The sequence below is a fragment of the Diabrotica virgifera genome, chromosome 4 (genome assembly GCF_917563875.1).
Source record: "Diabrotica virgifera virgifera chromosome 4, PGI_DIABVI_V3a".
Classification (NCBI taxonomy): Eukaryota; Metazoa; Arthropoda; class Insecta; order Coleoptera; family Chrysomelidae; genus Diabrotica; species Diabrotica virgifera.
In genome coordinates, this window is record NC_065446.1 from 116,611,668 (window position 1) to 116,633,390 (window position 21,723).

At 33.9% G+C, this 21,723-nt stretch overlaps 1 protein-coding gene across 1 annotated transcript in view; it reads left to right on the forward strand.

The window, feature by feature from the left end:
* Positions 1-16,612: 16,612 nt before the first annotated feature.
* LOC126883119 (probable salivary secreted peptide) overlaps positions 16,613-21,723 on the forward strand; it is a 29,995-nt gene continuing 24,884 nt past the window's right edge. Inside the window, exon 1 of the mRNA XM_050648363.1 lies at positions 16,613-16,645. Coding sequence (XP_050504320.1) covers positions 16,628-16,645 — 18 coding nt within the window. The 5' untranslated portion in view covers positions 16,613-16,627. The remainder of the gene's footprint in view (positions 16,646-21,723) is intronic.

Here is a 21,723-nt window from a genome sequence, read left to right on the forward strand (position 1 = left end):
TATGTCACCCATAATACCTACGATCGCTGCATGATAGACTTAAGACGTACTTTTGACAGGTTACAAAACTGGTTCGACGATATGGGTTTTAGTGTTTCACCAGAAAAGACAGCTGTGATGTGTTTCACAAGGCACAGATATCAGTTAGTCGATAATTTCTCTATAGGTAAATACACTATTCCTATCGTAAAAGAATATAAATATTTAGGTATAATTATAGATAGTAAACTTCTATGGACCAGTCACATTAAGTATGTCAAACAAAGATGTGAAAAGGGAATTAATCTTCTGCGCTTCCTCTCCAAACAGAGCTGGGGCGCGGATCAACAAATTTCCTTAATGTTCTACAAGTCTTATATTCGCTCGATTTTGGATTATGGGTGTACTCTCTATGGTTCTACCTCCAATACGAACCAACTTACCCTTGATCGAATACAATATAGAGCTCTGAAAATATGTTTGGGAGCAATGGCATCTTCACCAAATCATGCCATTCTGGCAGAGTCTCAAGAATTTCCTCTTAGTTTTCGAAGACAGTTTTTAGCAAATAAAAGTCTATTAAAATATAGATGTTACAACAGTGATTTGATCGCAAAAATTAACTTTCTTGTAATTGAGAATTTGACAAATCATTATTGGAAAAAGAAAAACTCTCCTCCTTTGGCAGATGCATTTATTGATACAAACTTATTTCAAAATGATATTGTTAAACTTAATAAAATACCATTGTATGCACACAGTTTCGATTCTATAATTGACAAACCTATCACCCTATTCCCTCGGTATTCAGATTGTAATATCTTAAACCAAGCCATGATAAAATCCATTGTAAATGGTCTCGGGTCGAACTTAACTAAAATATATACAGATGGGTCAAAAACGGAGCTAAACACAGGTTCGGCATTTTTTGTTTCAAACATAAATCATATTGAAAAGTACAGAATCTCAAATTATTGTTCCATTTTTACCGCCGAGTCCTTTGCTATTGAAAAGGCACTAAAATGGTGTGCAACTCAAACATGCACGAATGTGGCAATAATTTCAGACTCAAAATCAGCATTACAAGCTATTAGCGGTCACCCAATAAACCAATTCCGAAATGCCTTAATTTTGAACATTAAAAAATTAATTATGGATCTTAAACAAAATAATGTAACTGTTTCGTTTATTTGGACGAAAGGACATTGCGGAGTCGAAGGTAATGAAATTGCGGATATAGCCGCAAAAAGTAGTCACAGTTGCCACCATATGGACAAAGTATTTAATTTAAAAGATTTGAATAATGCTCTCCAACCTAATATCAGAAGGAAATGGGAAACTGATTACAAAAGAATTGCAAATAAATCTACAAACCCTTATTTCAGAATTCACCCTACACTTCCAAAAGACATTCCTCATTTCACCTTTAATTATAATAGAGCACAAATGTCAGTATTGACTCGTTTAAAATTGAATCATGCTCGCTTTCCATCTCACTTATATAAAATTGGAATACTTAACTCTCCTGTCTGTAGTTGTGACAATGTATCCATTGGTGATCTAAATAATATATTTCTAGAATGTTCTCTGAACTCTCAATCTTCTTCAATTCTGTATCAAGAACTAATTCATCACTAGTGTCCATTGCCACTAAATATTACAGCTCTCCTTTCTTCCCCAGATAAAGCGGTACTAGATTCCATCATTAATTTTATCAGAAATTCAAAAATAGAGGTATAGTTTAGAAATAGACAATATGAAATCATTTAATGTAATTAAGAATTTACATGTTTTGTGGCAAATAGATTTTGTCTGATGCCAGGATCTCTCACACACACACAACGCTCATACCTCTTTCCCCTCGTAGCGCCACTATCTTGACCTGTTTTGGCCAACCTTTTGAACCTACGAGTTTCCTGCACACCCAAAACGAGATCTCTGCCGACCGAACTGGTCGATTCCAGAGCACACACACGATGTCAAAACTGTAAGTTGTACGTTTTCATTACGATTCAGAGCAAATAAATGATTTCAACCATTTTTAACATCGACATACCATTCGAATAATGTTTTGGTAGTAATATAATACATTCATATTGAAGTACTAGCAGCGTTTTTTACTCAATACATAATAAAATTGAACCTTTACCTATGGAAATACACCACTATCGAAGAACCACACATCATCTGAGAAACAGCTACAACGGTTGTTTCTGTACCCTGGCTTCAGAAGTATAGCCACACTTGGACGATTAGAAGCCCTAGTCGTACAATCTTGTAGCAATGCAGTTTGTTTCTTATTGAAGATACCAGCCGCTTCTTTCACTTTTTTATACATGTTAAACGTGTCATATTTGTTTTTAAGTTCTTCAATGTCTTGACACTGTTTGGCTAGATGTTGACTCTTTGCTTCTCGTACCTTACGTCGAATTTCTTTTTGTATGCTGTTATAAAGTGTTTCGTTGTTTTTCGCTAATCGCCGTTGTTCCATCAAATCCAATATGTCTTCTGTCATCCAAGCCTGCTTTTTTAGCTTTGACCTGCCTTGTAAATTTCTCACACAGATTTCTTTTACTGTTGTTACGATTTTATTTAAGCCCTCATCGACATTCTCACCGATATTTTCCCAAATTAAATTTTCGTTCAGTTGTCTTTGAACTGATTCCTTAACTTTCTCGTCTTGTAATTGGGCTGTATCGATATTTTTGCGAGAGTTCTTTTTGATCACCTTTTTTAATTTTAATTGGGTTACAGCTACTATGGGATTGTGATCAGACCCAATGTCAGCACCTGGATAAGTTTTAACTGATTTGATGCAGTTTCTAAATCGATTTTTTATTAGAATGAAGTCGATTTGGTTCCTAACAATTTTGTCCTCTGATTCTGCATTTGACTTCCAGGTGTAGAGTCTTCTCGGTGGTAGTTTAAAGTGAGTATTCGATATAATGAAATCGTGTTCTTGGCAGAACTGAACAAGTCTATCTCCACGTTCGTTTCTGTTTCCCAAGCCATAATCCCCACAATGTTCAAACAGCGTCCTTTGCCGACTTTAGCGTTAAAATCTCCGAGGACTATGGTATTTTCTGCTGCTTTGACAAGATCTAGAGTATCAGTAAGATCTTTGTAAAATGCTTCTAATTTGTCTTCATCACTGGATGATGTTGGGGCATAGACCTTAATTACATTGGTAATGAACGGCTTTGAACTGAATTTTACTAGCATTACTCTGTCAGATATGGGGATATAAGTTAATACTGATTGAGCTAAGTGTTTTGCTACTACGATTGCTACTCCATTATAGTGATTGGCATCGGTATTTCCCGCATGGTACACTTGATATCCATCTACGTCACATACTCCTGATCCCGGCCACCGCATTTCACTTATTCCGAGGATGCTGATTTGCATTCTTTTCATTTCTTTTATGGCATTATACATTTTACCTGACTCAAACATGCTTCTGACGTTCCATGTGGCTATTTTGCAAGGATTTCGCATATTAACGACCTGAGAGGCCCTGCAGTCTTGAGATTGTCCTCTCTTGCCGAATCTTGGGTTCCGAGATCCATGATCATTAATGTTTTGACTTCAATTATTTACAGCCATGATAGTTAAAACTAGGAGTACCAAAAGACCTTTAATGCAGTAGTTCTCCTTTGCTTTCTGCATCCTTATGCCGTTGACTAATTTATAGTTCTTCCGCCTTCGGAATCAATTTCTCAATTCCAGGACAAAAGAGTGCCCTACCACTTACCAACTCGTCCGCCCGAAGCCGTTGGTCAGTAAGTGGGGGGATTGCTTATACCGGCAATCACTCGGACGCCAGGCCAGAGTACCAGAGCCTCGTTTGTTGTCAAGCACGATGCACCGGATGATCAGAATCATGATCATCGCCCATATAGCACAGCTCATCTTTAAGATATCTTATTTACAACCAAATATGGTCTTAATGTCTTGAGACTTTTAAAAGATATCGTTAAAACGCCAAATTTAAGATATCTTTTAAACATCATATTTAAGACATTTTTTCTTAAAAATAGGTTATAATTATGAATTTAAGAGTTAGGTTAGGTTAGTAAAACATTTAAGACAAGAGCTGGTAGCTAAAAGCTTTTTCACATCAGTGACTTCAGTGGTATGTCCCATATCTTGTGATGAAGATATGGTTTTATTTGAGGGATATTTAGAAGACTCTACAGATTTTAATAATGCAGTAAGTTTAGATTTAGATTGTTATATTATTAAAGTAAAAAATTAACTTTGTTATCAAGTGTAAATGCATGTCTCCTAATTCAACAGCTTACCTTAACAATATGCTCTTAAAAATATATTTTTTAGGTAGGTATAGGAGCTTGTTATAGTAGGAGGATCAAAAGCCTATGATTTTGTATCAAGAGTTGGAAAATTAATTATTAGCAATGAGCAAGCTTTAAGTAGAGTTGGCTGGGACAAAAAGGCAAACAAAAGTTTTATGATACCAGTTTTGTGCAAATCTGATAATTGGTAAAGCTTATTCTACAATATTCTACATGTACATGTAAAATTTTAATAGCAATAAACGTATTTTAGAACCTAATTATCTTTATTAAAAGTTCATTTAAAATATTTTATAAAAAAATTAAAAAGAAAGCTATCCTAAACACCTTAATAATAGACAAAAAAGACATCTTTAAGATGTAAGGATTTGTAACATCCGTACATCTTTAAGACGTCGTAAAGATATCTTTCCGGAAATTCCAGACATCTTTAAGACGTCTAAAACATCTTTAATGAGTTATCTTTTAGATTTCTTTAAGATGTCTTTGTGTTATCTGGGCGCACGGGCAGGTGAGGTTGACATTTTGATTGGAGAGGCTATATATTGCGCATCACAATCCCTTACATCCCCAGAGACCATCCAGTAGTTGTAACTCCCCCCTACTTAGGATCATTCTGGTTACACCGTTGCTCTGTATGGGCGACATCTCGATGAGATCAGCCACGAACATGTCGGCAATATACAGTGATGAGAGTGCTAATAACCGGCAAAATAGCGCAAAAGATGGAAAACATATTAAGTTGTGGGATAAAAAGAAATGAAACTAGTCGAGCTGGGAAATTTAGCGATATTAACATTTAAATTCACATTGATTGTTTCCCATCTTTACACGTATCAGATGAGTATGTCAACTAAAACTGTCACTGTGACAGTGGTAGTTGCCAAACTCGTCCGATCCGTCTCAAGGTGGGAAATAATCAATATAATGTAAATTTTTAGATTAATATCGCTAAATTTCCAGCTCGACTAGTTTCATTTCTTTTTATCTCACAACTTAATACGTCTTCTATCTTTTGTGCTATTTTGCCGGCTGTTAGCGCGCTCATCACTGTATAGCGTCGAACTATTGGTTGACATAAGGAAGGATGTTTGCGGAAACAGATGATTTCCTACTGGCCATTCAAGATCAGGTTATTCCGAGTAAAAATTGTCTGAACACTTTTAAGTCCCAAATGACAAATGCCGATATGGATGTCAAGCAAAAATAAACTATCCAACATCTTACCGCGGGCTCCCAGTCGTTATTTCAGTAGCAAAGATTATTCACCAGAAATTAGGCAATAAACTGGGATTTCTCCAAACCCCCCATTTCCGTTGGTATCAATACGTCCCTAACAGAATAATTAAAAACGACAACTACAACCTATGCTGGGACCGCACTGGGCTCAGAGCCTTAGATGGAGCATGAGCCGTACGGCTAAATCTGGACAATAATATTTTCGAAAAGTCTAGCCCCCCCCCCCCTATTATGAATTTCTAGATCTGCGCCTGTCCACAGTGTATTTTATAGATGCAGCTTTTGGATCTTTCTTGTGTGTTGTTGGTTTTGGTTTTGGACAGGATAGATCTCAGACTGTTGTTGGTTATTTTGAATGTTGTTGTGTTGTTCTGATCAGTGATGACTTGGTAATCTAATTTGTTCTTAATTTCTATTATGATTCTTCGAATCTTTGAAGCGTAGTTTTTGTCCGATTTTTAAATTAAATTCATAAACTCAAAGAGATAAGATATGTATAATCTTGAACTTTCACATAATTGATATTTACCTATCTTAGAAATATAATAATTTTAATTAAAATTTTAATATATTTTGAGTTTAAAAATATTACGCTTATGATACTATAAATAAGTCAAGTAAAGATCAATTCTAGAAACGTTTCAAGTGCTCTGTTTATCTCAACAACGCTAATTTGAGGAATTAACAACATCTGGGTTTATATTTTTAAAATATTAATACCTTTTGTGATTAGTTTCTACTGAAGTTTTTATTTTTCCGTAAATATTTAGAATACACTTAAGTATATCATGTGGCATGTGACAGCCGTTGGATCAAATGATAAATCTTCTGTATTGATCTATATATAATTTAGCTTATAATTATGTAACTCAATCTTCTTCTTCTTCACGTGCCATATCAGAATTATCCGACGTTGGCGATCACCATTGCGAAGGCTTCTCTATCTTCTGAAATATAGAACTGTCGGCATTTGATATCTAAGTCCATTCACGAATGTTTTTTAACCAAGAAACTTGTTTTCTTCCTACACTTCTACGACCCTCTATTTTGCCTTTAAAGATCAGTTGTAGTATTCTATATCGATTTCCCCTCACTACGAGTATGCCTATGTCTCAGATAAGAAATATTCCGGTGTTTAACAGCCTTTAGCAGTTATATATCTACCTAATACATATGTTGATCCTCCTTAGTACTTTTTCATTAGTTATTACAGTCGAACCCGCTTATTAGAATCCCTGTTATAGGAATATCCCGGTTTATGGAATATAAATTCGAGTTCCCGAAACGTTTCCATTTACTCCTTAATAAATTTATCCTTTTATTGGAATAGGTTCTAATTAGATAATACCGCTTATTAGCATATTTTGCAGGTCAACGACTATTTTTTTTTACAATTTTACTAAAAATTTAAATTATGTTTGGTTATTATGGTCAGTCGTCAAGGATTATGGATTAGATATTATTAGGGTAATAAATATTTATTACTTTGTTACGAGTACCAATTCGATTTTTAGCCGACACAAATGCATGGGTCATAAAGTAATTTTTATTTGTCTACACAAAGGCACTGTTGCCTGCTATAAAATTGTTAGAAGCAGTTTATTTAGAATTCACCCAGAGAGGCTTATGGCTTTGTTAAATTCAATTCATCCATTTCTTGCTGCCAATAAAAGTTCCATTCAACCAATGGATTAAGTATGACCGCACGGATTAACAACAAAAAGCTATAATTACCGATAATTTCTCAAGAAAAAATAAGTAATTTTGTTATATGCATTTTAATAAAGGCAAGCGTCCACAGACCCGCATCGTACGCATCGGACGCATCGTACGCAACGGATTTTAGTTTGCCTTGTACATAAACTTATGTAACCGCGTCCACTGATCCGCATCGTACGGATCGCATTATCGATTGTCAAACTAAAATCCGTTGCGTACGATGCGTACGATGCGGGTCTGTGGACGCTTGACTTAAGAAAATATTTACATATCTACATATTGCATACATTTTATATTAATTACCTACTGCTACTGTATTCATTCACATATATAATATAATGTAATTTGGTATTTAACACATACATAGATAAGTAGTAGTTACACTACTGTATTATTGACGTAAAAAGACCTAAAACCATTTACATATACTGATTATGTAGGTGTACATATATGATATACATATTGGCATAGTATGTAAAACTACACATTGGCATAGTATGTAAATAATATTATTACGTATATTCGGTACACTTATTTCGACTAGCCACCAATGATCGGTTATTAGAATATCGCGGTTATAAGAATATTTTTGCCTGGTACAAAGGCTATTCCAATAAGCGGGTTCGACTGTAGTTTTTCTTGCTATCCAAGCAGGGCCGCCCAGAGCCAGGCCGGGCCCCGGGGATGAGACCCGGCCGCCCCCCCCCAAACCCAGTTGAACGAAAATTCCCAAAAATCTGATAACTCATAAACTGGGATATGTAATAGTGAACACTCATGCTATTGACACAGGAAGGAAGAAAATTAAAACAGTTTTAACAATTAAACTTTGTTTTTAATTATTTACAATAGAACTGTTAGTTACAACATAACTTTTCTTTCTTTCATATCCGCAAATTTTTGGATCACGTGGTCGAAATCAAGAGTTTTTGCAAGTTTCGACTCTATGCTTAACAGTCCCAAATCAGATAATCGTTGTTGTCCCATAGTAGATCTTAAACAATTCTTAATTCGGCTCAAAACACTAAATGATCTCTCGGCCTGAGCAACGGATACTGGTAGGCAACAGAATATGCGAAGAGCAATGCACACATTGGGGAAAAGATTTGTCACATTAAGGGACACGAGCTTGTTCAAAAGTTTTGCTGGTTTCAGCGACGTATCTGAGATGTTTGATATACTAACAGTTTTCAAGTAAATCATTTCATCAACTAGATCCCTGCTTACATCTGAATTGTACTCTTCGGCGAATCTTACACAACTTTCTGAGATCGTATTCTCGTCCATTTCGTTATACTTCCATAAAAATGAAAATTTCATTTCGATTTCTCTCAGTGCTGTGAACCTCGTTTTCAGGTTGGCCACCAAAACATCAATTATTGTGTAAAAAACTTCTGTTTTGAAGTGTTCTTCCGGGGATAAATTTAACATTACATCTTCTGTAGCTGTTTCATCGTGAAAAGTCTTCCTCTTTCTCGCACGGGAAGTGGAGAGTTCCGGTTCGATACCATAAGCATTTGCAACATGTTTGCATTCAGACAATATCTTGTCCCAGTTATTTCTTAAGGCACTTAAATCATCAATTAGGCTCTCTATATTACTACTCTCAACATCCAAAGTAGCGTCCATAGTTTGAAGTAGTTGACTTCTGTAGTTGATGGGTACCAACACTTTCACCCAAATTGACGCCATGAGGATGCACTTGAAGGTGTTAAGATATTCTAAAACCCCATTGATTGTGGCTCTCGTTTCAACAGTTACGTTAAGATTCAACAATGATGAAACTGCCTCAATGATTTTGCCTATGTGTGCCGCTATTGGTTTCACACATTCTACTCTAGCACTCCACCTCGTATCAGACAATGAGTGCAGTGAAGATCCTACTATCTCTTTCAGAAGCTCCCATCTTTTCGGGCTGCAACTGAATAAATTGTACAGATTCTGAACAACACCAAAGAAAGTCTGTGCTTCAGTACAACTCTCAGCAGCGCATACTCCACATAAGTTCAAACTGTGGCATCCACATGGTGAGTACACTGTGAGGGTTTGATTTTAAAATATGAGCCTGAACACCCTTATACTTGCCACTCATATTACTGCCGTTATCGAATCCCTGTCCTCTACAGTCATCTAAGGATATGTCATATTTTTTAAGAACTTTTTTGATTAGATTTGCGATGTCTTCTCCAGTTTTTTCATTGCAGTCGGAGAACTCCAAAAATCGTTCATGGATTTCATATTCTTTTACGTCTTCTTTGAAAATAATGTATCTAAATACAAAAGAGGTCTGTTCTACATGGCTTGAGTCTGGTGTAGCGTCAACCATAATAGAATAGTATTTAGATCGCTTGAGTTCGTCCACAATAACTTTCCTTACATAATCAGCACAACTTGCTATGAACTCGTTTTGAGTTCTCCAAGACAAATAATGCACTTGCATTCTCTTATTCGATTCTTGAGATTGCTTAACCTGATCTAGATGCTTCGATAAAATAGGGTCATAATGACCTAAAAGTTCTAGCACGCCCAAAAAATTGCCGTTGTTTGGATGACCCACCTTTTGAGTTTCTCCTCTAAAAGAGAGACCTCGCTCACTTAAAAATAAAGTTACGTGAAGGAGTCTGTGTAAGATCTGTTTCCAGGTAGTGATTTCATTCTGCAATTGTTTTTCAATGCTACCAAATATAGTACCTCCTTTGTTAAGATTTAATTCCAGATCTTTCCATTTTAAGTAACATTCTTTATGGCTAAGGCTGTTTTGGTGCTCAGGAATCTTTTCGTACAACTTTTTCCATTTATGTTCTTTTGGATACCCACTAACTGAGGCGAATTTGGATCGCACCACCCCTGTCTGAGTACAAAACAGCCGACAAGGAAAGCAAAACAAAGCCTGTTTCACTTTGCTCCAAACAAGCCAATCCCTTGGAACAACTTCATTATTGGGTAGTTTAAATTTAAGCAGAGATAAAGGAAATTGCCGTCTCGTTGAGTCTGCAGGAAACATGTTGGGATGAGCTTGTGGCCCCTTTGTGACAACAGCTTCAACTTCTTTAGTACTAAGTTGTAACAAACTCAAATTGCCTACATCAAAAACTTCTGGTTGGCTCAAAATGTTCGTAGACGCTGACACTGCCTCATCCTGTTCGTCACGTTCTTCTAACTGTAATGGAGTTAAAAACTCGTCACTACTAAGTGAGGATAGCTCACGACCAACATTTCAGCTGTTGGAGGGTGTTTGTGAATTTGAAGTGCCCGGCAAGATTAAGGGATAATTTTCAATGTTAGTTTCTTTCTCTTCATTTGATACATTTTTCGGCTGTGTAAAGAAAACAGACAACCTGTGACGAAGGGGGTATATGGGAATGGTAGTGAGTCAGGACGTAAACTCGTAAACAAACAGACGTCGCGCCAAGGTCAGCGCTTCTGCGAATCGTGTGGCAGTGGCCGATAGAGCGAGCTTCCGTTCAGGGGCTCCCACGCGCAATGTATTCCCGATATATTTTTATTAATTGTAACTTATGCAAAGAAATAATTTCTTGCATATTGCCTTTTCCAAATGCATAATATTCCTTATAATAATTTCATAATTAAAACCGCAAGCAAATTCAATCTGTTGTAAAATATTTTAATAAAAGGAATTTTTTTAAATTTGCTAACGGCCGGGCCCGGGGCCCAAGGGGCCCCGGGCCCCGGGGATTGTGCCCCCCCTCTGGTCGGGCCTGTATCCAAGGTATCTTCAGCATCCGTCTAACCGTATACTACTCTATAATAAATATTTAATTGTACAAAGGTAACAAGGAAATATTTTTTAAGAAAGAAAAAACAATAATATAAAAACAACAATATAAAAATAAAGATAATAACACGTATAAAAAATTGGATAGACAAATAAAATACAGAATTAAGCAAGAGAAAGAATGGTTAAAAGAACAATGCACAGAAATAAAAGAATACCAGAAAAGACATGATAGTTTTAACACACAGCACAACAATAGAAAAAGAAAACCAGGAATACTGGAAGATACAAATGGGAAACTAGTGTTGAATGTTGAATAGTAACGGAAAATTAAAGAGTTGGACAAAATACATCAATAAGTTGTTCAACAGAACAGAACAGAACAGAGCAGATGGAAGTAGAAGATGGTGTAGTTTTAAAGTTATTAAACGGGGAAATTAAAAGGGCATTAAAAAACAGCAAAAATTGCAAAGCCGTAGGTCCAGATCAAATCCCAGTAGAAAGCTTAAAATACATAAATGATGAATCCTTAGACAATATAGTAGATTTTTTTAACACAATATACAAAACATGACATATACCGAAACAATGGTTACTCTTCACCTTTTGCGCTAGCCCTCAAAATACAAGCGCTAAAGACTGCAGTGAATACAGAACAATATCATTAACAAGTTAATTTATAATTAATAAGTTCTCAAATGATTCTTGAAAATAATACATGGCCGTATAAATAAAAACTGGAAGAATGAATAGATGGTAGTTTGGGTTCAGAAACGGACTAGGAACCAGAAAGGCGTTATTTGCTTTTAATGTGATATGCCAAAGATATATAGATTATGTGGATGTGCATGTTTGTTGCGTTGATTTAGAAAAAGCATTTGACAAAGTAAGACATGAAAAATAGGTCAAGTTCTAAAGACAAAATGTATACAAATGGAACTTAAGAATAATAACAAATCTCTACTGGAATCTAAGAGCACTGTAATAGAGAACGAACCCAGTTCAGAAATTGAAATCAGGAAAGGAGTTATTCAGGGATGTATTATGTCTCCATTACTATTTAGTTTATATAATGAGTCCATTTTTGAAAAAGCATTGTTATCTGAAAGTGAAGGGATAATAATTGGAAAAACTATTAACGATATAAGATACGCATATGACACCGTAATTATGGCAAGCTCTGCTAAACAACTCCAACTATTGCTAAACAAGACAAACAGTTTCTGTGAAACATATGGACTAAAAATGAATATAAAAAAGACTAAACCTATGATAGTACCTAACAAAGAAAACAAAAAACTAAACAGATAACTTTTTTATACTATACTATTTTTGGCAATTGATGTTTTAGTGCAGCCGATATGTGAAACAATTGTGCGTTTAATGATAGAAGTATATAATTTGGACCACATATACTACACATATAAAGGTTCAAATTTAGATATGAGGCCATCTCAGATTTTGCCTTTTCCAAAAATGGCGGGCATTCAAAATGGCGACTATATATATGTGTCTAACAGCACGATAACTTTTGAACGAGACGTCAGATTTCAACCAAATTTGGTATATAGGTTCTTTTTTTAATTGTATAAGATCGAGGTCTTGAACCGCAAGAATCGGTTTACTAGAAATTGTGTTCTTCCTGGTTTTTATGTAAAAATATGTTGTTTTTTTTCAATTTTTTCACCCTGTATGTATTAATTTTTCAAAAAGGTAATACCGCCATTGAAAAGAGCGTAAAAATATTTTTTAGGAAATATTTTGAACTTTTTAGTTATGTTAATTACCATTTAATAAATGCATAACGTATCTTCACATGTACCTATGTGCGGCAGATTCGTGCAAATAGTATAATAATTATTGTGCATTTAACGGTAGAAGCATATAATTTTAACCACATATACTACACATATAAAGGTTCAAATTTAGATATGATGCCATCTCAGTTTTTGTTCCTTTTACAAAAGTGGCGGGAATTCAAAATGGCGACTATACATATAGTCCGTCCGCTATAACTTTTCCCATGCGGTACGATTCATTTTCAATCAAATTAAGTCAAAACATACATTGAAACGAACGTCGATATGTATATACATTTTGTATACTGTATACTATATACTACACACATCGGCGTACGTTTCACTTTCTGTTTTGACTTAATTTGATTGAAAATGAATCGTACCGTATGGGAAAACTTATAGCGGACGGACTATATGTGACTAATATCACGATAACTTTTAAACGAGACGTCAGATTTCAACCAAATTTGGTATATAGGTTTTTTTGATGAATAAGATCGAGGTCTTGAACCGGAAGAATCGGTTTACCAGAAGTTGTGTTTTTCCTGTTTTTTGATGTAAAAATATGTTGTTCCTTTTTCAATTCTTTCACCCTATATATATATATATATATATATATATATATATATATATATATATATATATATATTCAAAAAGATAATACCGCCATTGAAAAGAGTGTAAATATATTTTTTAGGAAATATTTTGAACTTTTAATTATGTTAATTACCATTTAATAAATGCATAACGTATCTTCACATGTACCTATGGGCGGCCGATTCATTTTGAATGCCCGCCATTTTTGTAAAAGACAAAATCTGAGATGGCCTCATATCTAAATTTGAATCTTTGTATGTGTAGTATGTGTGGTCTAAATTATATGCTTCTACCGTTAAATGCACAATTCGCGGTGTGCAAGTACTTGGAAAGGGAAACGAGAAACGACCGTGCGCGAGTCGTGGAGAAATATTACAACTATCTCAAATAATTCATATTGTCAATTGAAATTGTCAAATTGACGTATATTTCATACCTTCTGTCATTGACGCAGAAAAATTATATATTACTCCACAATATTGATATGATATGCAATTATTATATAAAGGTAAATTTAATTAATTGTATTTTGCTTGCAGTAATGCATTTTAATAACTGATTTTATTTACTACATACAATTGTTTACGTTTGCTAAACATAACCTGCATCTTATTTTTTCTTCTTATTATTTTTTTGGACTATGGTCTTGACAATTATCCAGCAACCAGGACTAATATAATTGGCCAATATAATTAAAAGTGCGAATAAAAGTACAGAGCGTAGAAATAGAGGTCGCTTTGCCGAACTTGCACGGTCCCAATATTTCTTATATTATTATTTGCACGATTCTACCGCACATAGGTACGTACATGTGAAGATAGGTTATGCATTTATTAAATGGTAATTAATATAACTAAAGAGTTCAAAATATTTCCCAAAAAAACATTTTTATGCTCTTTTCAACGCCGGTATTACCTTTTTGAAAAAATAATATATACAGGGTGAAAAACTTGAAAAATAAACATATTTTTACAAAAAAAATCAGGAAAAACACAACTTCCGGTAAATCGATTCTTCCGGTTTAAGAGCTTAATCTTATACATCAAAAAAGAACCTATATACCAAATTTGGTTGAAATCGGACTTTTCGTTCAAAGATTATCGTGCTATTAGTCACATGTGTATAGTAGCCATTTTGAATGCCCGCCTTTTTTGTAAAAGGCAAAATCTGAGATGGCCTCATAGCTAAATTTGAACCTTTGTATGTGTAGTATATGCAGTCCAAATTATATGCTTCTACCATTAAATGCACAATAATTCTTATAATATTTGCACGAATCTGCCGCACATAGGTACATGTGAAGATAAGTTATGCATTTATTACATGGTAATTAACATAACCAAAAAGTTCAAAATATTTCCTAAAAAATATTTTTAAGCTCTCTTCAATGCCGATATTACCTTTTTGAAAAATTAATATATACAGGGTGAAAGAATTGAAAAAAAAAACAACATATTTTTACATAAAAATCAGGAAAAACACAACTTCTGGCAAACCGATTCTTCCGGTTCAAGAGCTCGATCTTATACATCAAAAAAAGAACCCGTATACCAAATTTGGTTTAAGTCGGACTTTTCGTTTAAAAGTTATCGTGCTATTAGTCACATATTTATCGTCGCCATTTTGAATGCCCGCCATTTTTGTAAAAGGTAAAATCTGAGATGGCCTCATATCTAATTTTGAACCTTTATATGTGTAGTATATGTGGTCCAAATTATATGCTTCTATCATTAAATGCACAATTCTTATAATATTTGTACGAATCTGCCGCACTATTGTGAAAAGCCCTCCACGTGGATCTTCTTTCATTTTGCCAAAAACACAAAAAGTGCCTTATAGGAGCTAGATTGGCAACTTTTAATTTTTGAAAGTTGCTTTATACTGGTCTTGAGTAAATTTTATATATTAACACTTAATATACACATATAAAACTAATAAGATATCAACTAATTATAAAGATATTATGAATAGATTTAGAACATTAAAATATTTCCTTTAGTTTCGTTAAGCAAATAAGGAGAAACCATTCGACTTTCAAAAATGAAACATATTGTTGTGTTTACCGTAATTTTTGTACTTGGGTGCCAATATGTTAGTTCTGCGCCTAATATTGTGAATGGACAATTAAATATTTTGCAAGGCAATTGTACTCGGCCATCTTTAGATACGAGGGTGTACAATATACATGTTCACAAAAGTAGAATTCCTTTCATGAAAAGGTCTGAGGAGGTAAGTGGATATAGTAATAATAATCATCATCATCAATGGCGTTAGTCTTCGTGAGTCTTTGCCGCATTTACTATTGCCTTTCATGTTTGTCGGTTCTGTGCCACTATTTCCCATTGTCTCACTCCCATTTTCTTCAGATCTTCTCTCACTGCATCCTCACACCTGTTCTAGGCCGTCTTACAGACCTTCTTCCATCTGGTTTTTCCCAAAATACATTGTTTATCAGGCGATTGTCTTTACTGCGTACCCCATCAATCCCATGTCCTTCCCATCTTAGTCTATCGGCCTTTATATATCTAACTAGATTTTTCTTTCCGAAGAGAGACTCGTTATTTTGTCTGCGGCTCCATTCGTTTGTCAGGCTATATCTGCATATTATATCACTCGAAAGATTTTACGTTCCCGCACATCAGCAATTTATTTACTTCTCTGTTTGTTAGTGTCCATGTTTCGCTTCCATACGAGACGGCTGGGCGTATTATGGTCTTAATATCTGGATTTTTGCACCTCGTGAGCGAAGTTTTTACTCCCATTATTCGCATTTCAACTTCTCGTTCTATTTTGTTGTTATTTATGATTGTTGCTCCCAGATATTTAAACTCTTTAACCATTTCGACGTTATGATAATTTGTAGTTATATTTTGCCTTATTCGCCGTCGTTTTTGTTTTGAAACGATCATGTATTTTGTTTTGTCTTCATTTATTTTTAGACCAATGAATGCAGCTTATTCAAAGCTCGAGAAAATATCCTTAACTTCTAATGTTGATTGTGCGACTCAGGGGCATCATTTGAAATTTTGATTGGGGAGGGGGGGGGGGCAAGCATTATATATACAATTACATGATACAATACTATAGTAATAAAATTGGTGTAGTGTTTTTGTAAATTTCAGTCATTTTCATGGTCAGGGGGGGGGCAAATGCTCCCCCTGGCCCTGTCAAATGACGCCCCTGGTGCGACTGCATCTACATCATCGATAAAGGAGAGTAAAATTTTTGCTCCCCGAGCAGCTATGTCTGGTTTGATAATGGTAATAATAATATATTTATTTATTTGCATAACTGACAAAAGTATAGGTATCTAACCAGTACATTATAAAAAATATTTAATACAATTTTTTTAAATAAATATCCCATGATAATTTGCAATCTGTGAATTTTACAATACACACATTTTACAAATAAAAACATCATACGGCCAATATCAACGTATGGCGTAGAAACATGGATCCTGACTGAAAACACAATAAACCTTATTAATACTTTTGAAAGAAAGATATTAAGGGAATAGGCGCAAACTTTTGGCGCCAATGTTATTTAAATGGGATTAATTTTTTTCGAATCCCGAGAAAATTAATAAGTATTTTTGAAAAATTTAAACGCAGAATAAAAGATTACGTTATTACCGAGGGCCGAAAGTCCCTGAAAACTTCTTTAATGTTTATTTTAATAAGTAACAGGGGTGAAAAACTAAGAGAAAATTTAGTGTGTTTTTTATTTCAAATATCTCATGCAAAAGAAACTTTTTAGTAATTCTAAGGGACTTTCTGCCCTCGGTAATAATTTCGTCTTCCATTCTGCGTTTAAATTTTTCCAAAATATTTCCTAGTTTTTTCAGGACTTCCGACGCCCCTGAGGGACATTAAAATATAGATTAACAGAACTATATAGCATATAGCATATAGAAATATAGATAACTAGAGGAGAGCAGCTAAGGACAGAGATACTTGGAGGCGGATGCTGGGGAAGGCCAGGGCCGGACTTGGGCTGTAGCGCCATAGGAGAGATTAATTTTACAATAGACAAATGTTAATGATAATAACAAAACATTTAGGAAGCTGTCTAGCGGTAGTTTCCTTTTACTTATCTAAAGTTGGGTTTGAGAAACTTAATTAGTACGCAACACTATAGAACAGGATTATTACAAAATTTACTTGACTTTTCTATGATCTTTTAGGCACTAATTTTTAGTTTTAGTTGACTTTATTTATTTTTAATAACTTACTTCTAAACAAATGAAAAACACTGAATATCTAATTTATTTATTACACCAAATCTACTAATTTATCTAATTACAAATTCAAAAAAAATATACTGCGCCCGTTACATATCAAAGTACACCGACGGTTTCAAATTCACAACTCAACTCTAATTCCAAAAATGTCTATTTATATAGTTATGTACCTATAATTAGTCTACTAATTTCCAGAAAAATCGAAAGGTAAATATTATTTACAGAACAATAAAAAAAGGTTTATCGATGGTCTTCTAGATACGCCGATTGTAAACAAGTTTCTTTTGTCTCGCCCACAGAAAGGGTCTCAGACAGTTCGCCGCCAGAAACTTCCGGAATTGACATGGCCGGCCTGGGACCGTGACAGCATTAAGGTTCGAAAATCTGACAGTTAGATCACATGGAAGAAGGAGGGGACGTTTCATTAGCGGTTGAGCCAATGCGTTGGGGCGATTTTCTATGCGTACTTCATACTTCTGGGAAAAGTAGGATATTATTTCTTTGACATATTTTATTTTAAAAAATTTAATGAAAATCCTTCATAAAAGGTATAAAATTTATTAAAATCCCTTTATTTTGGAACTCTTTGAGGACAGGTTCGTCCACCTCTATATTAACTATTTAATTACTTATTGTTTACTATTTTTCTCTTTGGTATCCAAAAAGTTTGTCTGTACAGATTATTAAATATTATATATTTTATACTTACAGTTTTAAAAAATTATATTTATCTTCCTCACCAATTTCTATACCTTTAAGTACAATCACCATTCGTTTATACGCGTTTAAGACACTCGTACTTGCCCAAAAATTGAGTTAGAACTACGGAGCGATTTAAACACACCTTGTAGATAAGTGTAGGTAATAATTTATTACCTACACCCGAGTGGGTAGAAGGTTTAACGATTAAAGAAAAAGAAAATCCCCTTAAGGGCTACATCACAGAACGTTTTCGATATTTAAAATATCATCATCAGTGTTTCGAACTGGTTGATCACAAGCTGAGCCACCAAAGAAATACCAGGGAAATACCAGAAAGATATCAACTGCAATTTCTAGGAAATTATACCGGGTGTCCCAATAAGAATGGCGCTCGGCCATATCTCAGGAACCGTTTATAGTACAGCTTTGGGAAAAAATTTTTTATAACAAAAGATGCCTCGAGAAAAGCCTGGAAATTATTTTCATACTTGTAAGTCCACCGCTAGAGGGCGTAATTGAATATCAAAAATTAAAAAATCCAAATTTTACAAAATTTTCCTAATGAAAGGGCACTGGAAATGCGATTATCGTATTCTTCATAAAATTCTGCGCATATTTTATTTCACAGGTCTACCTGTGCAAATAAGAGGTGGGGGTGAGTGGGAACCTTGTTATGAAAAAATCTATAAGGCCGGTTCTGCTTAATCGATTTTTGCAAACTTGGTCTTGTTAAAAACAGCTCTTTTTCGTCAATGTAATAGTTTAATTTGTAAACAGCCTATTACGTAATATGCCGGCTAGGAGGCGCTATTTATTTTCTTTTTAGAAATCTAGTTTTCTTTGAAAAATATTAAATACAAGTATGTATTTTTTTCCTGTATTACAAAATTAGACCAAATTAGCAATAGAATACCGAAAACCACACGTCGATAACTTTTTTCTATATCGAGATATCTTAAGAAAAGTGTAAATTTTAAACATAACTGTTGCTGTCATATAAGTGGAAATATATAGAAGCAAGTAGTGTGCTATGGAAAAAAACAAAGAAACATTTTCCAGATGTCACCGTATATAATAAATCAAAACAAAATATGAAAAACTCTACTACAGGGGTGACGTCTTTGGGGATATTTCATTGCATATATTCTAGCCACAACAGTTGCATTTCTTATGCATTCAAAGAATGTGGCTATCATGTCAAATGCTTCTTCGTTTGTAAGAATCATCTTGAATTTTACTCTGTATAAATTTTATATAAAATTTAATAGAAACAAACCGCAACAAACCATCAGTGAACAAATTTTTATGTTTTACTGATTTGACACATAATTTGACACATGATGACTTTTTGAAGTTAATACTTCTAATAGTTCTATTTTTTTTTTCAAAGCACACTACTTGTTTCCACTGACTTCCTTAACTTAGTTTACCGGTGACAATAACACTTATGTATTTATCTTCTTTGGGAATAGGATAATTTATATTAAAATATAATGAAATAAAAATTAAAAATTTGTTTAGCAAATCTGACGTTTTTACATTTTCTACGATTCATCGAGAGAAAAGCAAATGCGCGGAGGCAACAATTCATAAAAATTTACAAATTAACGCTATTTTTTTGGTATTATTTTAAGTATTAAAATTAGTGTAATATTTAAATAAAAATAAAATTAAACTGTTTAAAATATATTTATTTCATTAAAATCATAATAATAGAAATATAACTTCTTACTCGCGTACAAAGTACACACTATTTTATAGTGTTATTTGTCTTATTGTTGTTTTGATTCATTATATACGGTGACATTTGGACAATGTTCCTTTGTTTTTTCCATAGCACACTACGTGCTTCTATATATTTCCACTTATATGACAGCAACAGTTATGTTTAAAATTTACACGTTTCTTAAGATATCTCGAGATAGAAAAAAGGTATCGACATGCGGTTTTCGGTATTCTGTTGCTAATTTGGTCTAATCTTGTAATACAGGAAAAAAATACATACTTGTATTTAATATTTTCCAAAAAAAACTAGATTTCTAAAAAAAAAAAAAAATAAATAGCGCCTTCTAGCCGGCATATTACGTAATAGGCTGTTTCCAAATTATAACTATTACATTGACGAAAAAGAGTTGTTTTCAACAAGACCAAGTTTGTAAAAATCGATTAAGCAGAACCGGACTTACAGCGATTTTTCCCAAGGTTCCCACTCACCCCCACCTCTTATTTGCACAGGTAAACTTAAACTTGTAAAATAAAATATGCACAGAATTGTATGAAGAATACGATGATTGGATTTCCAGTGCCCTTTCATTAGGCAAATTTTGTAAAATTTCGATTTTTTAATTTTTGATATTCAATTACGCCCTCTAGCGGTGGACTTAAAATTATGAAAATAATTTCCAGGCTTTTCTCGAGGCAACTTTTGTTATAAATTTTTTTTTCCCAAAGCTGTAGTATAAACGGTTCCTGAGATATGGCCGAGAGCCATTCTTATTGGGGCACCCGGTACATTTGTTTTAATTTATCAATAAATTATTTTATTAAAAGTTTGTTTTCATCGTATTTTCAGATTACATTTCTTTGTTCAATTGTTAACAGTCACGAGAACTTAGATATACATACAACAAAATAAACATATATTGTTATTAATTTGTTGGAAGTAAAGATAAATAAACTTTATATGAAGTAGTTTTCTATTGTTTTCTTGATATCAATCACTTAATTTTGACACATTATATTCCAAGAGTTCCCAACACACTCAGTTTTATAGATAATCGTAATATTAAATGTGTCGAAGTTAAGAATCCTCTTCTTTCCTAATCCTGCTCATTCTTTGATATTGCGTAGCAGGGCCCCCGTAAGGGGTACTGGCGCCTGTGTGCAAAAAAGGATTTTGGCACCTCTTAAGGCATTTTGGATCATGTTTTTTATTTATTTTTTGAAGGTAGGTAGGTGCTTGAAATAAACTAGAAAACTGAACTTTAGAATGTGAGTTTCACCCCTTCTCGGGGGTGAAAAAACATACGTTCAAAAAAGTCCGGAATTGGATAAAATGAATAATTTTAAATAACTTTTCTTCTATAATGATTTTTCTCTGTCAATACTTTTCAATAGTTTTCGTTAGTTTCGTTTTCAATAGTTATTTGCGAGTAAATTTATGTTCATTTTTCAACAAAAAAAAAACAAGTTTTTAGACGTATTTTCGCAATTAACTCAAAAAGCAAGTGTTTTATCAAAAAAAAATATAGCTTATAAAAAAGTTAAAAAAAATTGTGTAAGTACCTATATATGAAGTCTGCAGACCCAGTAGAAGCAGAGTTGTAGCTGATGAAAAGGAGGTTCTTATTCGTCAAATTTCAAATCAAATATTTCAACGTAAAATATCAAAAA